The sequence below is a fragment of the Mustela erminea genome, chromosome X (assembly GCF_009829155.1).
Source record: "Mustela erminea isolate mMusErm1 chromosome X, mMusErm1.Pri, whole genome shotgun sequence".
Taxonomy (NCBI): domain Eukaryota; kingdom Metazoa; phylum Chordata; class Mammalia; order Carnivora; family Mustelidae; genus Mustela; species Mustela erminea.
The window spans coordinates 83,873,646-83,893,938 of NC_045635.1; the positions used below are offsets into that span (position 1 = coordinate 83,873,646).

At 40.2% G+C, this 20,293-nt stretch overlaps 2 protein-coding genes across 4 annotated transcripts; both read right to left on the reverse strand.

Moving 5' to 3' along the window:
• Window positions 1–641: 641 nt before the first annotated feature.
• On the reverse strand, window positions 642–3,062 carry TCEAL6 (transcription elongation factor A like 6). 2 transcript variants are annotated; one of them, XM_032331701.1, is made up of 3 exons: window positions 2,873–3,062; window positions 1,918–1,985; window positions 642–1,545 (listed from the first exon to the last, which is right to left on the reverse strand). In XM_032331701.1, exon 3 carries the CDS (start codon window positions 1,516–1,518, stop codon window positions 916–918), a length of 603 nt encoding a protein of 200 aa, XP_032187592.1. In that variant the 5' UTR covers window positions 1,519–1,545; window positions 1,918–1,985; window positions 2,873–3,062; the 3' UTR covers window positions 642–915. The 2 variants fall into 2 exon arrangements, with proteins under 2 accessions (XP_032187592.1, XP_032187591.1); XM_032331700.1 differs by lacking the exon at window positions 2,873–3,062 and adding an exon at window positions 2,524–2,622.
• A 13,872-nt stretch (window positions 3,063–16,934) lies between these two features.
• BEX5 (brain expressed X-linked 5) lies at window positions 16,935–19,190 on the reverse strand. Of its 2 annotated transcripts, none has more exons than XM_032331354.1 (3): window positions 18,985–19,190; window positions 17,803–17,869; window positions 16,935–17,521 (listed from the first exon to the last, which is right to left on the reverse strand). In XM_032331354.1, exon 3 carries the CDS (start codon window positions 17,491–17,493, stop codon window positions 17,152–17,154), a length of 342 nt encoding a protein of 113 aa, XP_032187245.1. In that variant the 5' UTR covers window positions 17,494–17,521; window positions 17,803–17,869; window positions 18,985–19,190; the 3' UTR covers window positions 16,935–17,151. The 2 variants fall into 2 exon arrangements, with proteins under 2 accessions (XP_032187245.1, XP_032187246.1); XM_032331355.1 differs by lacking the exon at window positions 18,985–19,190 and adding an exon at window positions 18,425–18,561.
• Between the last annotated feature and the right edge of the window lie 1,103 nt (window positions 19,191–20,293).

Below are 20,293 nucleotides of genomic sequence, written 5' to 3' on the forward strand. Positions count from 1 at the left end.
AAGTATCTAGTAGAGGCTGGGTTACAACAGAGCTCACATAACTCAGTACCTCATTTGATCCATTTGGCAGGTCCATAAAGCAAGTAATATCCCCATTTTATAGATAACAACATTGACACTTACAGCAGTAGATGTGTTAAAACTGTCAGGTTGATTCCTGTAGCTATTAGTCCTAGAAAATGTGAGTTTTACCTATTTTTTCATGTTCTGACAAGAGGAATTTTGTCTTCACTGCCCTCTTAAACTCACAAAATGGTTAAATCACTTACCATGTATTCTTTTCAGCTTTTAGTTATTTTTAAATTATGACAGACATAATTCATATATTTAGGAAAAAGAGATGAGTGACCAAATAAAAAGAATCACACCATGGTGGAAGCCGTAGGATGGTACAGGACTCAGAAGGAGCAGCAATGCTTATGGGCATGGTTACAACTAGGGGAAGATATGTGGTTGGGCACGCCTGCAGAACAATGCCATGGAAGTACCTAACCATGAGGTGATTGAACTCATTTCTGAGTATGGGTGAGACCTATTCTGGCTATCATGCAGGAAAAACCATTGCCTACTTTTCAGTGTAACACACTTTCAGAGTTTTCTCTGTGCACAAATGCATTATGCAAGTACTACATTTTTACACAAATGGGCTGATACTGCATATGTGGTTCTGAAATTATTTTATCTTTATTATTTTTGCAATGTACCATGAACATCTTTTCCATGCACATGGATGAAAATTCTCTACTGAATGGCAGAGAGCATTATAGCTGGATCAAAAGGCTGCTGGTAACAAGAGTGACACCTAAAACAAAATATCAGCTTAAGGTTAAAGCACATAGCCTGGCAAATGCCTACGAGGGAAAGCAGCATCAGCAATATTCTCATCAGAGAAAACAAAATTGAAGGCCAAAGGCATTAAAGATATGAGATATCATGTAAGCCTCTTTGGCCCCTACCTCCACCCCTCACTCCCCTGACACCTCGTTGCCCTCTTGGGGCAAATGGATCCTGTACATCTCTTTGCATCCAGTGAAAACCACCCATTTTCTGTTTTTTTCTTAGCTCTTCCTGAGCCCTTGACATATCTCCACATTCTCTCATCATCTCCTCACTGCCCAAGTGCCTTTCCTGTAAGTCCTCCTGATAGTCCTTGGGGGAATCATCTGTCCCCCTGTCTGTTTTTCTTTTTGCTTTCCTGGGCACGTAATCTTCAGCTGGGCGCTTTTCGGCAGCCCGTGGTTCACTCTCAGGCTTTGCCAGGGATTCTGGCTTGCCCTCACCATGTGGTTTTCCCTCATTGTTGGACATGCCCTGCTTTTCTTGCTTTCCCTCATCTTCTGGTTGTCCCCCATTATCTGGTTGTCCCTTATTCTGGAGCTTTCCCTCATGACCTGGCTTCCCCTCCATTTCCAGCATTTCTTCCTCATCTGATTTTCCTTCATCTTCAGGCTCTACTTCATCTTCAGGTTTTCCCTCAATTTCCAGCTTTCCTTCATTTTCATTGTAGAGTTTTTCCATGTTGAATTTTCCCTTCTTTTCCTTGTCCTGGGGCAGGGGTAGAGGGAGGGGTGGGATGGGAAGGGGAAGAAAAAACAAAGACAAGGCAGACTGAGGACTTGGAGGGGGAAGGCAGATGCTGATATTACTGGCATTCTTCTCCTTGGCTGGATTCCCTGGCTTCCCAAGCCCTCCAAGTGTGTCTTCAGCCCACCCTTTACCCCGCAATTCATCCCACATGTGAGAGCCAACCATTTCCCTGGCAGGCCCTACCACCTTCTATACCATCCTTCAGCGTGGTGGGGTGGGCGCAATATATGTGGTATGGAGGATAGGCAGTGGGGTCCTCAAATTCTGCCCAAACTGTGCCCTCCACACCCTCCCCCCGTTCCTGTCCAATGGCCTCCCCCTTTCACTAACCTGCAGATTCTGGACAGGTTCCTCCTCCTTTTCTAGCCTTGCAGAGTGCTGGGGACAGACACACAGACCTGCAGACAGACAGGAGACAGGAGGGGGCCTGTGCACTCAGCCTACTTAAGTTTCTTTCCGGAATCTGAATCCTGTTCAAGCAACATTTCCCTCTCCTATCTCCCCCACATCCCAGCCGCCATTAATTTTCAGGCCTCAGACTCCAGACCAGGATGCTTTCCAAATGGTTTTGGTCTCTGTGTCCTCCTCCGCTGCAGGCATGCCGCCCACCCTCTCCCCTTTTCCGCAGAGGTCAGTATTTCCTGTTAGGTACAGAGTGTGAGAGCGGGTTATTTCTAGAATATGTCTACATTTCGCTGTCGCACTGCGGGGGCACCTCCCCGCATTTCAGGTCCAAAAATGGATGGAGGGCGCGGAGGAGGGGCGTCGAGGAGGCGGTGGTGGGGTGCTCCCTCCCCACCTGCCCACGTCCACGCTGCATCCCCCTCCTCACCGACCTCCCGGACCCCCATCCCACTCCGCGCTGCTCCCGGATCCTACTCCCATCCACCTCCACCTCTGACCGGGGCTGCCGGCAGCGCCCACCTTCACACTGACCTGCGGGGCCCGGGGCAGGCCTGCGCCTCGTGGGGCTCGCCGAAGCCCGCTCACCCCTCGCCCGCCGCCCGGGCAGCTCAGGGAGCTGGTTCCGCGCGGGCGACGGGAGCGGAGGGCGCAGGGACGCGACCGCAGGGCCGGTGAACGGGCGGGCGCGGGGGCTGCTGCCCACGTCGGCGCCCAGCCAGTCACGTGAGCGCCGCGTCACCCGAGCTCGGTCCCCCACCCCGCCCCCCTTACCCCTATCCCCAAGGGACCAAGCAGCCACACGCGGTGGGGGGCCGAGTGGCAAATGGGGAATCAAGGAGAGAGCAGGAGCCGGGAGGCTTCCGGACCGCGGGTGCTTTACCTGGCGCATCTCAGGCCCTCGCATTGCATCCCTCTGCGATGTACGCCATTGCCAGGTGTGACCGCTGTTCACAGGGACGGTACCCGACTTTGCCAGGAGCGCTCAACAACCGAGTCCCACAGGCTGCTTTCAAGTCCGGCTCTGCCTGACTCCTGAGCCCAGGCAGTAGTACCGCCAGGAAGCGGCACTGCCACCTTGAGCAGCTGTGTTCCTGGACCTCTTCTCTGTACCCATGTTCTCTCTCCCTGAATGATTTCTGTTCATTTCCCCCTAAGCACAGATGATTCTCAAAGCTCCATCTCCAGACTGTTCCCTCCCCATAGCCCCAGACCCTCTTTGCCAACTGTCTATTGGATACCACTGCTTGAATGTCCCTGAGGGACCTCAAAATCCTTACACCCCAACCTTTTTTCTGCTACTTCCTTCTCACCTTCTCTGTTCACTTCTCTTCACACTTGAAACTTGCGCTCCAGTATTGGACCGGTTCTCATATAGAATGTCAGACAGCTAAAAGAGAAAGCATTAAAGTATTTTCTAAAACGTGTCATAGATGAACCAATTTATCATAATTCTTTGTCTACAACACAGTCTTAGCATCTACCTTTTGTCCCTCTTTTCTTTCCTTTCCTCCCTTTTATCCCCCTTCCCTTCCCTTTCCTCTTTCATACTGTGAAATCACCACCCAACTCAAAAACTAGAAAATTGCCAAAACTATAATTGTTACAGTGTAACAGCATATATTTGGTTTTGACATTGTGACTATAGTGTGTCTTGATTTGGATCATGTTTATCCTGATTGGAAATAACTGAACTTCTTGAATACATAGATTAGTGTATCCCCTTATGAATAATTTTTAGCTTTTATTTGTTCAAAAATTCCTTCTTCTTGTTTCTATCTCTTTTCTCCTTCTGAGATTCCTGTCATGCATATTTTAAATATGTTTTATTGTTTCTCCTGGTTCTTTTAGGTTTTGTTAATTTTTCCTCACTCTTTTTACGTTTTGCTCCTCAGACTGGATAATCTCAATTCATCTATCTTCAGAGTAACTGATTCTTACTTCTACATGCTCAAATATGCTGTCAAAACCCCTCTAGTGAGCTTTTTACTTCAGTTATTTTCACTCCAGAATTTCTATTTTGTTCCTTTTTATAATTTCTATCTCTATACTCTCTCTGCTGATAGTTTGTATTTGCTAAGGCATTTTCCCCCTCATTTCCTTAGTGCTTTGTCTATGGCTTCCTTTAGCTCTTTGAACATATTTAAGAAAGTTGATCTAAAATTTTTTTCTAGTTTGTCTAATACATGAACTTTTTTATACTCAGTCTAATAATTTTTTCTTTTCCTAGAAATAGACCATACTTTCTTGTTTCTTCATATGCCTTACAATCTGTGTTGGAATTTGGACATTTTATATATTAGAAAATGCCAATTCTGTAAATTAGATCCTCTCACTTTCCAGGTTTTGTTGTTGTTCTTTGTTGTTAGTTGTTTCTTTGTTTGTTGACTTTTAAAAGTACTTTTTGTAAATTCTGTTTTCTTTGTCATGTCAGGTCACTGAAATCTCAGTAATTAACTCAGTAATCAACTGGTATTTGCCAGTTTGGATTAGCTCAGTAATCAACTGGTATTTGGACAGAGTTACTTTAAATGTCTACAGCCAACAGAAGAAAAATGCTTTCCCAGTCTTTGCAGATGAGCTCCAAGTTGAGATATTTTTAATGCTTTACTTTCTGCTTTTTCAGACCTTAAGACCAGCCCAGGGTGAACATGTAAGGCCTTCTCTGGCCTTTGCTGAGCATGTGTCCAATCTTGGTATGGACATATAGTATTTGGTTTCTTTTATATAAAGTTTTTAAAAGTGCTTGTTTCTCCATGTGTGTCTTTTCCGCAGCTTCTCATACTTACTTGTCAGTCTGTCTATCTTTTTTTTTTTTTTTTATCCTGAACATTGTTCCTTGCGCCAGGCTGCTTTGGTCAATACCTATGACTTTAAATGCTTTTGGCAAAAGTTACCCAGGAAGCTGCCCCAGTCCCAGTCCGAGGAATGCTCTGTCTCATGTGACAAATGGAAGTTTTTGTGCTGGTCCTTGAGAGAACTGACAGGTAGACTAAGACTCACAACCACAATTCTATAAGAATAGAATCTGAATTCTTCCCTCAGGCACTAGCAGTCTAAATCAGGATATTAAGCTGCCATGTACAGACTGTTGAAAATCTGGGGCATGATGGATGGTAGGTAAACAATTTAAAATTTCTGACCACAGAGGAGTAGTAGAAATTTCACTAAATTTCCCCTGATTGTTACAATTTTTATTTTACTAGATTCCAGAGTTTTACAGAAGTTGATTCGGATACTTTTTGCTAGGTTATTAGTTGCTTTTAGGAGAGGGATCAAGTCTCAGAATTCCATTGCCATTTTCAGTAAATTTACTTTTCTTTCTATTTCTATTTGTTAGTGTTGGTAGTTTGTGTGGAATTTGTCCCTGTCATCTATCTTGTCTTACTTACTGTCACACAGCTGTTCATGGTATTACTGTATAATCCTCTGTAAATCTTTGAAGTTAAGAGTCATGTCCCCTCTTTCATTCCTAATTTTAATAATTTGAATCCTTTTCCTTTTTTTTTTTCTTGGTAGGTCTAGTTATAGCATTGTCAGGTTTTTTTCCCTTATATTTTCAAAGAACCAACTTTTGGTTTTAGTGATATTCTCTATTGTTTTACTGTTCTCTATTTCATTTATTTCCACTCTAATCTTTACTATTTCCTTCCTTATGATTTTTTGTTTGTTTGTTTTAAGCAATTTTTTCTAGTGCTTTAAGGTGAGAATTTAAATTATTGATTTGAGATTTTCATCTTCTTAATATAAGGATTTACATCTATAATAGTCCCTCAAAGCACTGCTTAACTATATCCCAAAAGTTACGGTTTGTTGTGTTTTCATTTTTATTCATCTCAAAGTAGTTTCTAATTTCTTTCATCATTTCTTCTGACTAAATGAAAATATACTGTTTAATTTATACATGTTTGTAGATTTTTCAGATTTCCTTATGCTTTCAATTACTAACTTAATTCCATTATTGTCAGAGAATATTATTTGTATGATTTCAATCCTTATAAATTTATATGGTATTTTATTATCGTCTACTATACGGTCTCTCCAAAAGAAAGTTGGATAGAATATGTATTTTGAAGCTGTTTGGAGTATTTTATAGATGTCTGTTATTCTAGCTGGTTTGATTATATTCAACTGTCTTCTTTTCTTTTTTTTAAAAAAAGATTTTATTTATTTACTTCTCAAGAGAGAGCAAGCGAGCACGAGTAGGGGGTGGAGAGGGAGGGGCAGAGGGAGAAGCAGACTCCCATCTGAGCAGGAAGCCCAATGCAGGACAATCCCAGGACCCTGGGATAATGACCTGAGCTGAAGGCAGATGCTTAACTGACTGAGCCACCCAAGTGCCCAACTGTCTTATTTTCTTATTGATATTCTTCCTACTTGTTCCATCAAGTTTTTAAAGTGTCATTTTGAAATATCTAGTTACTATAATCAAATTGTTTCTTCCCTTTTTTTTTCTGGCAGTTTTTGCTTCATGTATTTTGACATTTATGTATGTTTACATATGTTTTAATATATTCTTGATGGGTTGACCTTGTCATTATGAAATACCTTTCTTGTTCTCTGATAACATTTTTGTCCTAAAGTCTATTTTGCCCGATATTAAAATACGCTTCTCATGGCATATATTTTTCCATCTTTTCACTTTCATTCTGTTTATTTCTTTGAATCTAAAAGTCTTTCTCTTGTAAATAGTATGGAGTTGGATTAATTTGTATTTAATGTAATCATGGGTAAGGTAGGATTTACACCTGCCATTTTATTATTTGTTTTCTATATGCTTATTGTCTTTTTTGCTCCTTTATTTCTCCACTATTGCATTCTTTTTAAAAGACATTTTTAGTATGCCATTTTAATTCTCTTGTTTTTAAAGATTTAAAAAATTATTTTCTTAGTGGTTGCCCTAAGGATTAAAATTAACATCTTAAGACAATCTAATTTTGCCAATTCTAACTTAACTTCAATACTATTAAAAAGTTTGTTGTAATATATCTCCATTCCCTCCTTCCTCTTTTGTGCTATTATTGTCGTAGAAACTACACATTTAGCTATTGTATACCCATAAACACTGTTTTATAATTATTGTTTTTATGTAGTTTTCCTTTAAATCAAATAAGAGTCACAAACGTACATTTATACTCTCTGTATTAATTTTTTATTGTTGCTGTAACAAAGTACCACAAAGTTCATGGCTTAAACAACAAAAGTTTATTCTCTTACAATGCTGGAAGTTATAATTTTTTTAAAAGACTTTTTATTTCTTTATTTGACAGAGAGAGAGAGATCACAGGTAGGCAGAGCAGCAGGCGGGGGAGGGGGGAAGCAGGCTCCCCACTGAGCAGAGAGCCCAACGCAGGGCTCGATCCCAGGACCCTGAGATCATGACCTAAGCCAAAGGCTGTGGCTTAACCCACTGAGCCACCCAGGTGCCCCTGGAAGTTATAAATCTGAAATAATCTTATGGGGTTTAACCAAGGTCTTAACAGGGTAATTCTGCCTGTGGAAACTTTAGGGGAGCATCCATTTCTTTGCCTTCTCCAACTTCTAGAACTGCATTTCTTGATTTATGTCCATTTTCTCCATCTCCAAAACCACCAGCATAGCATATTCAAATGTCTCTGCTTCCATCATCACATTGCTTTCTTCCTCTTCAATGTCAAATTTCCTTCTGTTTTTCTTTGATAAGAACATGTGTGATTGCACTTGGGCCCCACCCAGAAAATCCAGTATAATCTCTCCATCTTGAGATCTTTAGCTTAATCAAACCTGCAAAGTCTATTTTTGCCATATAAGGCAATATTTATAGGTTTCAAGGTTTGGATATGAGTATTGGTGGGGAGGCCATTATTTAGCCAACAACTTTGTCTTTTATATTTACCTATTTTAGTTACCTGGCCAGTGGTCTTTATTTCTTAATGTGGATTGAAGTTACCATCTAGTGCCCTTTGATTTGAGCCTTAAGGACTCTGTTTAATATTTCTTATAGAACAGCAAAAATGTTTAAAAATTCTCTCAATATTTGTTATCTGAAAATGTCTTAATTAATACTTAATTTTTAAGGGAGAATTTTTTGGTTAAGAAATTTAATACTTAATTTTTCAGGGAGAATTTGTTGGTTAAGAAATCTTGGTTAATACTGATTTTCTTCTGCATTCTGAAAATGAATTCCCACTGTCTTCTGATTTCCATGATTTCTGATTAGAAGACCACTGTAGATTAGTGTTTTTCATCAAATTTGAGAAGTTTTGGTTATTGTATTTTCAAATGTATTTCCTCGTTGCTTACTTTTCCTCATCTCTTTCTGTGATTCCTGTTATGTCTATGTTGGTGTACTTGATAGTGTCCCAAGGTTCTGTGTATCAATATACTCTCATTAATTTTTATTTCATTTTTCAGACTTGAAATCTTTATTTACCTATTTTTAAGTTTAATGATTCCTTCTTCAGCCAGCTCAAGTGAATTTCTCATTCCCATTATTTTCTGTTCAATGAGAAAAATACTATATTTTCAATAAATAGTGTGGATATCCAGAAAACTGGATATCCACATGCAAAAGAAAGAAGTTGGGCACCTACCTTATACCACTTACAAAAAGTTAACTCAAATGGATCAAAGATTTCAACCTAAGAACTAAAACTGAAAATTCTGGAAGAAAAAGGTGGAAAAAACTTCATGTCATTGGATATGGCAATGATTTCTTGAATATGATACTCAAAGCATAGGCAACAAAAAGAAAATAAGTAAATCAGTGCTTCGGACTGAATGTTTATGTCCCACCAAAATTCACATATTGAAGCATGCTAGAAAAAGCCATTGTTGCCCCGAGAGGATTGTTAAACTCGATTGTGGTAAGGGCTCAGAAAGGAAAGAAGAGTGCTGGAAATAAAGTTTTCATCTTCTTTGAGAGTAATACATAATCATGTATAGAATGTTGGTAGTGATATGAATGGTAAACACCATTCTGTGAGGTCACAGGATGTGGAACATATTATTGGACAATGGAGAAAAAGCTACCCTTGCTATTAGGTGGCAGATAACTTGGCTGAACTGTATTCATATTTGAGTGTCTTGTAGAAGGTAGTACTTGCAAGCAACAAAAATGCATTTTTAGCTGAGGATATTTCTAGAAAAAGTGTGGGAGGATCATCTTGGTTCCTCCTGACTGCTTATCATACAATGTAAAAAGAAGAAGTGATTGAAGAAGAAATTTTTAAGCTAAAAGGAACCAGAGCTTAAGGATTTGGAAAATCCTTGGCCCAACAAAATTGTAAAAATTTAAGAAAGGAAGTTCTAAGAGTATGGTGGAATAATAATTTGATAAGGAGATTAGTATGGGTGTGAACCACAATCTTAATCAGCCACTCCAGCAGAAACACTGCCAATCTGAACTGAAGATGACAAAGATGTTGTAGAATGAAGGAAACTTTTCAATTTCTTTGATTCTTCAGAACAGGATAATAAACCTATTCTGCTGTGAACTTGCACTATTCAAGAAAAGTAAAGAATGGCCATGAATATAATTCAGAGATTATCAAGATCACCATATTCAGTGTTGATAGATCAGATTGTCTCTAACCAAAGCCATGGGTAGTCCAGAACCAGTGAACACAGCTCCCACCTGCAGACTACTGGGGATTTGTTCCTCACCTATCAGAGCTAATATGTGGGTGGGGACCCTGAAGACAGCTGATATGTAAGAAGGGTTACCACAGAGCTATAGCAGAGACAGAAACTCTAAGAGCTACAGGAATGATGTTGACACTTCAGAGGGCCTGAAGGGCAGAACACTGAACCAAAGATTATTCTCATGCCTTAAGATCTAATGGGATTTGTCTTGCTAGGTTTTTTACTTGCTTGCGACCCATCACCCCTTTCTTCTTTCCTGTTTCTACCTTTTGAATGGAAATGTCTACCTTATACCTGCCCCACTATTATATTTTGGAAGTACATAACTTATTTGGTTTCATAGGTTTGTAGCTGGAAAGTAATTTTGGTTAAGGATGAATTATACCTAGAATCTCACCGATATCTCATTTAGATAGTATTTAGAAGAGATTTTGGACCTTTGACTTTAGAGTTTCTGTGAAATGATTTAAAGCTTCTAAGGCTGTTGGGATAGAATTAATGTATTATGCATGTGTAAAGGACAAGAATACTGGGGGCCAAGTTTGGACTACTATGGTCTGAATGTTTGTGTCCTCCTGAAATTTATATTTTTGAAGCCCTAATCCCCAATGTGATGGTATTTGGAGATGAGATCTTTGGGATATAATTAGATTTAAAAGAGGCCATAAGGGTGAAACCTTTAAATGGGACCACTGTCCTTATAAAAAGAGGAAGAGACTAGTGTTCTCTCTCTTTCCAATATGAAAGGATCAGCAAGAAGGTGGGCATCTGCAAACCAGGAAGAGGGACCTCACTGGACACTGAATTTTCCAGAACCCTTGATCTTAGACATCTCAGCCTCCTGAATGGCAGGAATAAAATGTTTGTTGTTTAATGCACCACATCTAATGCATTTTGTTGCAGTAACCCAAATTAATACAATTGGAATTCATCAAAATACCATTTTGTGCATCAAAGAACACTATCAAGAGAGCTAAAAGGCAACCTACAGGATTGGGGAAAATATTTACAAATCATATGTCTATTTAAGGAGACTATATAAAGGTCTCCTACAACTCAGCAACAAAAAGAACCCAACTAAAAAATGGGCCAAGAACTTGAATAGACATTTCTTCATAGAAGATATGCTAATGGCTAAAGCATATTAAAAAATGCTCAGCATCGCTATTAGAGAAATGTTAATCCAAACAACTGTGAGATATGACTTCACACCTATTAAGATGGCTATTATAAAAAAAAAAACTCAGAAAACAATGTGTTAGTGAGGACATGGGGAAAATTGGAACACTTGTACTCTGCTGATGGGAATGTAAACTGGTGCAGCTGCACCAACATGCTGTTTACTCAAAACAAAACAAAACAAAACATATCATTATCATATGTTCCAGCAATTCACTTCTGGATATATACCCAAAATAATTGAGAGCAGAGGCTTAAATAGATATTTGCACTCCCATGCTCATAGCAACATTAGTCACAATAGTCATAAGGAAAAAGCAACCCAAGTGTTGCTTGGGAAATAAATGGACAAATAATATGCAATATATACATTCAATAAAATATGGTTCAGCCTTAAGAAGGAATAAAATTCTGTTACACACTATAATACAGGTGAACCTTGAAAATATTATGTTAAGTTAAATAAGCCAGACAGAAAAAGACAAATTCTGCATTATTCCACTTACATAAGAGTCCTACAAGAGTCAAATTTATACAGACATAAAGTAGAATAATGGTTACCAGGGCAGTGGGAGATGGAGAATGAGAAGTTTTTGTTAAATGGGTATAGAGTTTCAGTTTGAAATGATGAAAAATTGCTGGAAATGAATAGCAGTGATTATTCCACAACAATGTGAATGTACTTAATGCTACTAAATTGTACACTTAACAATGATTAAAATATAGATATGGCATTATGTATATTTTTCTACAATAAAAATTAAAAACATGAACCATTTCAAAGTGAACAATTTAGTAGTATTTAGTGCATTCACAGCGTTGTGTAGCCACCACTTCTAATTAGTTCCAAAACATTTCTATCACCCCAAAGTAAAATCTTCTTACTCACTAAGTAGTTTCCCTCCTTTACTGTATCTACCCAGTCTCTGGTCACCAATTTGTGTTATATCCTGTCTTGGTCTTCTGATTCTGCTGTACGAAACTCCACAGATTGGGTGACTTAACAGAAATTAATTTCTCATAGTTCTGGAGGTTAACATTCCAAGATCAAGTTGTCAGCAGGTTTGGTTTCTCTTGAGGCCTCTTTTCTTGGTTTGCAGATGGCTACCTTCTTGCTACATCTTCATATGGCCCTTTTCTTTTGAGCAAACCCTCTTGGTGTCTCTTCCTTTTCTCAGGAGAATACTTATTTGATTGGGGGCCCACACTTAAGACTTTATTTAACCTTATATAACTCCTTAAAGACCCTATCTCCACATACAGTCACATTGGGGGTTAAAGCCTCAACCTATGAATTTGGAGGGGACACAATTCAGTACCTAACAATCCACCCTCTGGCCCCCCAATACTCATCCTTCTCATATACAAAATATAAAATACATTTATCCGATTCCAACAGCCCCCCAAATCTTAACCTATTCCAGCATCAACTCCAAAGTCTCATCTATCTAAATTAAGTCTTGGTGAGACTAGAAATATGATTCATCCTGAGGTAAAAATCCTCTTTAGCTGTGAGCCTGTGAAACTAAAGAATTTAAGTGCTTCCAGATATGATGGTGGATAGACATGCAATATATATTCTCCTTTCAAAAGGGAGAAATCCATGATCATGAAGCTTTTACCATGCTTTCATATAAGAGTTAAGGTTTTAGATCCTAGGTTTATGTTTTTCACTCATTTTGAGATAATATTTGTATATGGTGAAGTTAAGGGTCCAGCCTTATTCTTTTGTATATGAATATGTAGTGTTCCCACCACCAATTGCTGAAAAGTATATCCTTTCCCCATTGAATGTTCTTGGCACCCTTGTTGACAATCTTTTTTTTTTAAGATTTTATTTATTCATTTGACAGAGAGATCACAAGTAGGCAGAGAGGCAGGCAGAGAGAGAGGGGGAAGCAGGCTCCCCGCCGAGCAGAGAGCCCCATGCAGGGCTCTATCCCAGGACCCTGAGACCATGACCCTAGCCGAAGGCAGAGGCTCAACCCACTGAGCCACCCAGGTGCCCCTGTTGACAATCTTTTGACTATGCATGTGTGGGTTTATTTTTGAAATGTGTATTTGATCTCATTGTCCTCTATGTCTGTCATTATGTCAATACTACACTATTTTGCTTATTGTAGCTTTGATAACAGTTGCACTGCAATGAATGGACTCTTCTGAAGAGCTTCCGGTGGGAGTATTGCCCTTCCCACACAGTAATTTCTGACTTCTGGTCTCCAGACCTGTGAGAGAATAAATTTGTATTGTGGTAGTTTTGTTTGTTTGTTTGCAGCAGCTACAGGAAACCGATACAAATGAATATTTATGCTTATTTTCAACTTTCCCCCTTTCCCCTGAAACAAGCAGATAAACACTCCCTAGTAATGGGATCAATTAAAAATGGCTAGGATGGACTCTCATAACCAAGGTTTTAAATTGGCAAGAGGAAATTTTTATTCATTTTGATAAGGGAAAAATCTATGTTCTACGATGGCCAACTGAGTCAGCAAAAGAGTCCTAGCTCCTGCCCCGGGGCTCTTCCAGGTTCTTCTTTCTGCCCTGCTTCCTGTGCGTGCCAGAAGTACCAAGTATTGGAAAAGAGAAGCATATAAATTATCCTCTTCGTCTGTGCTCGGGGCTCAGACCTTTGGAGATCATTCTCCTCTGAGCCCGCAGGTGTTAAATAAACCTGTGATCCTCCAAAGTTTCCGAGTGCCACTTGGTTCTTCCATCAGGACCCAGACCAGGTTCTGTAACAATTTTATTGTTTATATCCTACATTGGAATGAGAGAAAAGCATTACATAGTCTTCAGTTGAAGAAATCATCTTAAGACATGTGAACCCTCCTCTTTAACTTTTATTTACAGTAGTGCTATATTTTGCATAAGGTTTAATATTTTTTACATAGTAAATATCAATTTTTCCCTTTATGGTTTCATCTTTTATTTTTCTAATGCTCAGATAGGCCTTCTCCTCTATTCTCTTTTCCTTGAATATAGACTAACTTATATCTATATTCTATTTTAGTATTTTTTTTGTTTGCCCTTAATATAGTTGAGATACAAATGTATGCACAGGTAATTCTCAAACTCTAGTGTGCAACAGAATCACCCGGGAGTTTGTTAACATTGCAGTTACCTAGGCACCATTACTAAAGAGTAGCCTTGGGTAACAGGCCAGGATTCTGTATTTTAAACAAGCTCCACATGTGATCCTGAAGCATTTGATACACTAGCAAACTTGAAGGAATACTCACATATATTATTTTTTAAAGATTTTATTTATTTATCTGAGAGAGAGAGAGAGAGAGATGCACATAGAGAGAGGAGCAGAAGGAGAAACACTCCCTGTTGAGCAGGGATCCTGATGCAGGACTTGATGCAGGGCTCCATTCCAGGACCCTGAGATCATGACCTGAGCCGAAGGCAGAGGCTTAACCAACAGACACCCATGTACCCTCACATATACTATTTTAAATGGATCTCATGTATTGATTTTGGGGTGTAATTCTTCCTCTTTGATATGTATTTCACGAGATCTATATGCTAGATAAGTGAAATGAATTGCTAAGGGTCACATAGTCAATCAGGGGTAGTGCAGAGAAAATAAACCAGAGATGCTTAGGTCACAAATTATACTCAGTTGTTCTAAATTCTACATGTATATCAGAATCACTGTGAGTTTTTACAATGTCATGATCCCTTGGTCTCATTTCCAATGAGTCTGATTCAACTGATTGGGAGTGGATCCCGAGTTCCACTTCAAAATCTCAGGTAATTCAAACCTGCTGCCAAAGTTGAGAAAGACAGTTATCTCTTTAAAAAGGGCACAGTCTAGTGGAAAAATAAAGCCTGACATATATGGGTTAATTAAGGTTGAAAGTATTTCTCAGAACAGTGTATTATTTAAAATATAACCCATGAGAAATTACACTAGTTACCAAGCATGCTTAGATATAGCCTTAAGAAAAACATGTACTGGCAACAGGCCTCTGGGGGAGAGGATGATATACTTCCTTAAAGCCGAGCAGCTGGGGATGCCTGGCTGACTCAGGGAGGAATGCTGCTTGCTTCACTTCTTCTGTTATCTCCTCTACTCTAGAGATCACCTGTGGCTAATCTGAAGATCCCTTTGAATGTGCTTGCTCAGCTATGAATTTTATATTGCTTGACCAGACATATCCTGCTTTTTTTCTTGCATGTCTATAAGACTTATAATCAACGTATAACTCCTATTCATTCTTGTTTATCTACAAAGCATATGATTATGTATAGCCTTCTTTGGCTCCTTTGTTGATTACTGTCTAATTCCTAATAAATACGGGACTGAGGAGTTGTTCAGAGTGACAGCCTTTTCTACTGTCAACCCCTGCTTCCTCTCTCTTGCGGCTGACTCGTTTGTGCCTCATTCCTCTCCCGTGCGCCGTCAGGAAGCGGCAAAGGCACTTAAAAAGAACTTTCATATATACATGAGGAGGGGAGTGCCCAAACCAGAACTAAAGCTGGGGGTCTTCACTTTATCTAAGTCCAGAGATGTCTGATGAACTTGCAGGATTTAGTGGGTGTGGAGTTAAACCTAGTTGTCTGAATTTTTAGCCAGCTCTTCAGGTGATTATGATGCAGATGGTCTTTACAGCACATGTTGATAAAGACTGACTTATGTAACATTACAGTAGGTCCATGTGTTGAAATTGTTGTATAATGCTTTCTCTGTTGTGTTCCTTTTTCAATTGCAAGCTACAATCTGTAGGGAAAAAAAATTACTTGCCCATAAATGATCAGAGGCAAACCTGAGCCCGGATTGCAGGACTCTTGACTCAGCTATCCTTAACTGTTGTACCCTGCAACTTACCAGTCTCTATGCTATACACCAAGGGCACCAGGACAAATTGGGCAATATATTTACCATGAAAGGCACAGTCTACTTAGGGACCACTGATTACTGGGTGATAGAAAATACTCTAAAACAAGGGTCCACCTACTAGGTCTCCAGTCTCAGCCAGTTTCCCATTGCTCTGTGATTTTAGGTTTATTGAGCACAGCAAAAATCAAAGCAAAGAGGAAAACTCCTTTGGATGGATGTAGGTTAGTATGAGTAGACTACTGGGGATTTTAGGGTTAGGATGTTATGGACATAAAGCCACGCCACACCTATGTATGTGCAGAATGAAACCTGTAGTAGTGTCTGCACAGAAAATGGAGAGTCAAGGAAATCAGCCATTTTCATCAGAGGATGGAAAGGGTAGTCCAATTTTGAACACACTATAATGAGTGTCACTCAGATTTATCTAGGGGAAGGGATAAGGAAGAAAGTCTGAGAAAAACCATAAAGGGCTATTTGAGTTCCTAAGCAGCACTAGGGAAGTACCCACCTGGATTAAGTATAACTGCAAAGAAGGAAAGGGCATTCTCCACATTTCTGAAAGGGCAAAATGGGAATTCAGACCACTGAATGTTCAAGAGAAATCAGTAGGTCTTTATCACTTTTGAGACTCTAGCACATCAGCAGTGGTGGGGACCAGTGGCATAGGTATAGAAAGGTGTTACCCAGGGGTGTCTGGGTAGCTCAGTCAATTAGGCATCTGACTTCAGCTCAGGTCATGATCTGGAGGTCCTGGGATGGAGCCCTGTATTTGGCTCTCCACTCAGCGAGGAGTCTTCTTGTCCCTCGGCCTCCCACACTTGTGCACATGCTTTCTCAAATAAAGGAATAAAATCTTTTTTTTTAAAGGTGTCACCCACTTGGCATTCAATTAGACTTGATGATAGACTTACTTCATGGGCCCTTCTCTAAATATGAAGAGCACCTGAAGGGTACATCTGTTATCTTCATTTATAGATTAATAGGCTGACTGTAAAGAAATGTATCTGTAATAATGATGAGGTTTGTGCTTCTAAATAAGAGATCTTATTTTAAGAGGTAATATAATATTTATGTGTCTTTAAATTATGTCTCAAGTATTTATTTTCTCCATTCCCTTTATAAGCCAACTGGCAAGTTTTTGTCCTCTTACTTCTTTTCTGACACATATAATACATATGTACTCATTTTGGAAAAATGAGAAAAAACAGGCAATCTAGAAAACTTGAAGAAAATAAGAAAAAAAACATTCTGATACATATATATAATATGCATGCTTTTAAATGAGATAGTATATTTATAGACTGCTTTTTAAACTGCTTTATTACCTTCACAGTATGTAATAAACATCTTTCCATGCAAGTTGATGAAACTCCCCTGCTGACAGAAAAACTTCCAAAGTCAAAATGAAATTTTCAATCAGAAAAATGACAGAACACCACATGTTCACAGCAAAAGGTACATCAAGAAAATGCAACTTTGGGAAGCAGGGGGTTTATTATTATTAACCTCAGCATTCAAGGCATAAGGCAAAACTCATCATGATGGTCATGGTGAGGGGGATCACCTATAAGAATACGCAAACTGTACCTCAACTGAAGCTCCCTAATTTTCCTCCTTAGCTCTCTCATCTCCTCCATGAACCGTTCCATATCATCTGCATCTCCATCTATCATGTCAAGGTTATTGACAAGCCTATTGGGCATATCCTCTCTAACATCATGGGCAGGTGGGGCCCAACCCGCTCTAATATTTCCTCCAGGCTCCTGGTCTTCACCACCTCCCAAAGGGTGGGCTTCGTTTTCATTCTGCACCAGAGCCTGCTCGTCTCCTTTGGTTTCCTGGGGGATATTTTCCATTTTGAGATTTTTTTCCTGCTTATTCTTCCTAGGAGATAAAAAGCAAGAAGAAGGGTGGAATGCTTTGTAACAACAGGATTCAGAGCTCTTATCAGAAAAGGTTTTCCCATTTGAGCGACTTCTTGCGCCCTCTAGGGGACGCCCCACACCCAGCCCTCCTCCAAAGTCCACCATTTTCCCCGCAAATTTTTCCTTAGGCCACTCCTCGAACCTCCTGCACTTAACTCAGGCAGGAAGGGCAGTTAGTCCTCCAGATTCCGTCTTAACCCCTTATAACCCTACACCAGAGGTTCCCAAGCAGCCCCCTACCTGCAGGGATCAGAAGCAGTCTTCCTCTCTTAGCTTTGAAATCCGCTGCACCAAACGACCTAAAGACCTGCAGACAGAAATGCGACAATAACCAGGACTGATCATTTGATTAAAAGACCAGTATCAGGGGCAAGCACCAGGTTCGTTGTTGATTCAGGCCTCCGTTAATCAAATGTTGCCACCTTCTCTTTCTCCTCCCTCCTGTATCACGGCTTCATTTCCTGCCCTTTGAAGTACTAACCCCGCTCTCCAGAAATAGGCATTGTAATCAAAGATGATTATATCCAAACCAGTTTTACCTCTTCTTTAGCCCCTTAACCCCGTCTCATCCTTCCCGTCACCTAATTACCATTTCTCGAATGCAAATGGTCAAGTTGCTGGGCGGGGGAGTCAAAACACCTTGCCGGATGGTGACGTGGTTTATTTATAAAAAAAATTCAGTGCGGTTGAGACCCACTAGACTTTCTGGAATTCACCCTCCTTTTACTGCACCATTTTATGCACCAAAATGGACGAAGGGAGAAGAGGTAGTGTGGGCATTGCAAACCTGGACCCGCTGAAGTCTCAGCGCTTTGTCTTGCTTACCCCAAGGTCTGCAAGCGGCGCCTACGCTCACACTGACCTGCAGCGGTCAGAAAGAGTTTCTTGCTCCCCGCTGTATCTCAGTCAAAAAGCTTCCGCTCCATGCGTCCTCCGCAGAAGAAAGTGTTTCCCGCACCTAATCTCTGTTCTTACCCTCGGCAGCAACCATCATCTCCGCCCCGCTCCCCTCCCGCCCCGCCACCCCTGCCACAGTTTGCCGCAGCCCACCATTTCCGGCTCCAAAATGGACGGACGGTGGAGAAAAGATTCCAGAACCGAGGCCCAGACCCGCGGCGGAGTCCGCCATCTCCAGGGTCAACGGTTGCGACCCTCTCCCGTCGTCCTGGAAGAATCAGGCTGTCTCCTCGCTGTCCCCTTCTCGGACCCTTCCCTTCCAGATGACGGATCGCCCTGAACATCTCCACTCCTAGGACATCCTAACTGATACCCATTCCCAACCCTTGGCCCCTCTGGATCTCCTCCCACCAAGCCCTCCATTTCTTGAACCATATAAATGGGTACTGGGTAAGGGGTAGAGAGAACCCAGTCTTGAACCCGCTCTGGTTTTAACCCTCTGCCATCCAGTCAGCGCCCACTAACCTGCCGCGGATCGGGGTCAGCTTCTACGACTTCCTCCTTCTTCCCTGGGCTACAGGCTCGCCTGCCTTCAAAGCAATAGCGAGACAGCGCACAGCCACAAACGACTACCAGACTGCAACTAGGAGGAGACACGGATCCACGCGTCAGCTCTAGGTCTCGTAAGGGCCACGTCACTGTGAACTCAGATACCCAATTATGGTTCCCACCTGCATTGCGGCAAGAGGGTGGGGGCGGGAGCGTGGGCGGAGCCATCTTTTTCTTCATCCCTGCCTTCTCGCCGCTACAACCCATCCCTATTTTTTCCCTGTTTAGCAATCTTTAAGACCAAATGGATGAAATATTTTGTAGTGTATATTTGCCTTTCCCCTGATTTCTGCTGGAGCCTTTAATTACTTCGTTATCTTCTAAACCATTAAATGCCCACTTCTCTCCCTTCCACTCCCCAGCAAGTAAAACCCAGAATTACCCATTAACAGCGAGGCAAGGAATTCTGGAAAACACATAGAAAGTGACATTAAAAAAAAAAACCAAAAAACTTTTACTTTATTTCCCTTTCAGGGTGGTTTTTGGTTTTTTTTTGTTTTTTTGTTTGTTTGTTTTGTTTTGTTTTTGTTTGTTGGGAAAGGGTGATTATTTTTGTTTTGTTTTCCATTAGCATGCATTCCATTTTTGGTTGTTATAATTAAACAATACAATTATTTTCAGTTAAAAAATAGGATTTCGAGTTGTAAAATCTTGACAACCTCCAGATTCTCCTGCGGGTGGAATCACCCTGTAAATATAGACCCTTCAACAGCGCCTCCTATTAAGGACTTTAAATGATAAACTTAAGCTGATGGTTCCCCTTTTAAAGGGTCTCTTGAGGTCTTTCCGTGAGGTGAAATGGTGAGTATAATATATACACATATATACAATATATCAGCTTTATTCCTGCTTCAAGAAATATACTACTCACATTTTACTCTCAATCAGTCCAAATATTTTCCTTTAAAATAAAGACAATACACACACATCCATTCCAATATTTATATGTACTTGGGCTATTTGTAATTTTCTCTGTGACAAACAATGTTGACTGAACTTCTTTGTACATAGTTTTAAAAATACTAATATGTATTAAATTAAATTCCTAGGACTGTCATTGAAATGACTATGGATGCTTTTAATTGTCATGGAAATCAGCCTTGAAAAATATTGTCTCAATTTGGCATCTATAACATATGAGCATTCCTTTTTTTCTCATGAGTATACCAACACTGAGTATTATCTGGTTTATTGTATTTTTAAAATTTTGTTTGATTTTTGTTTC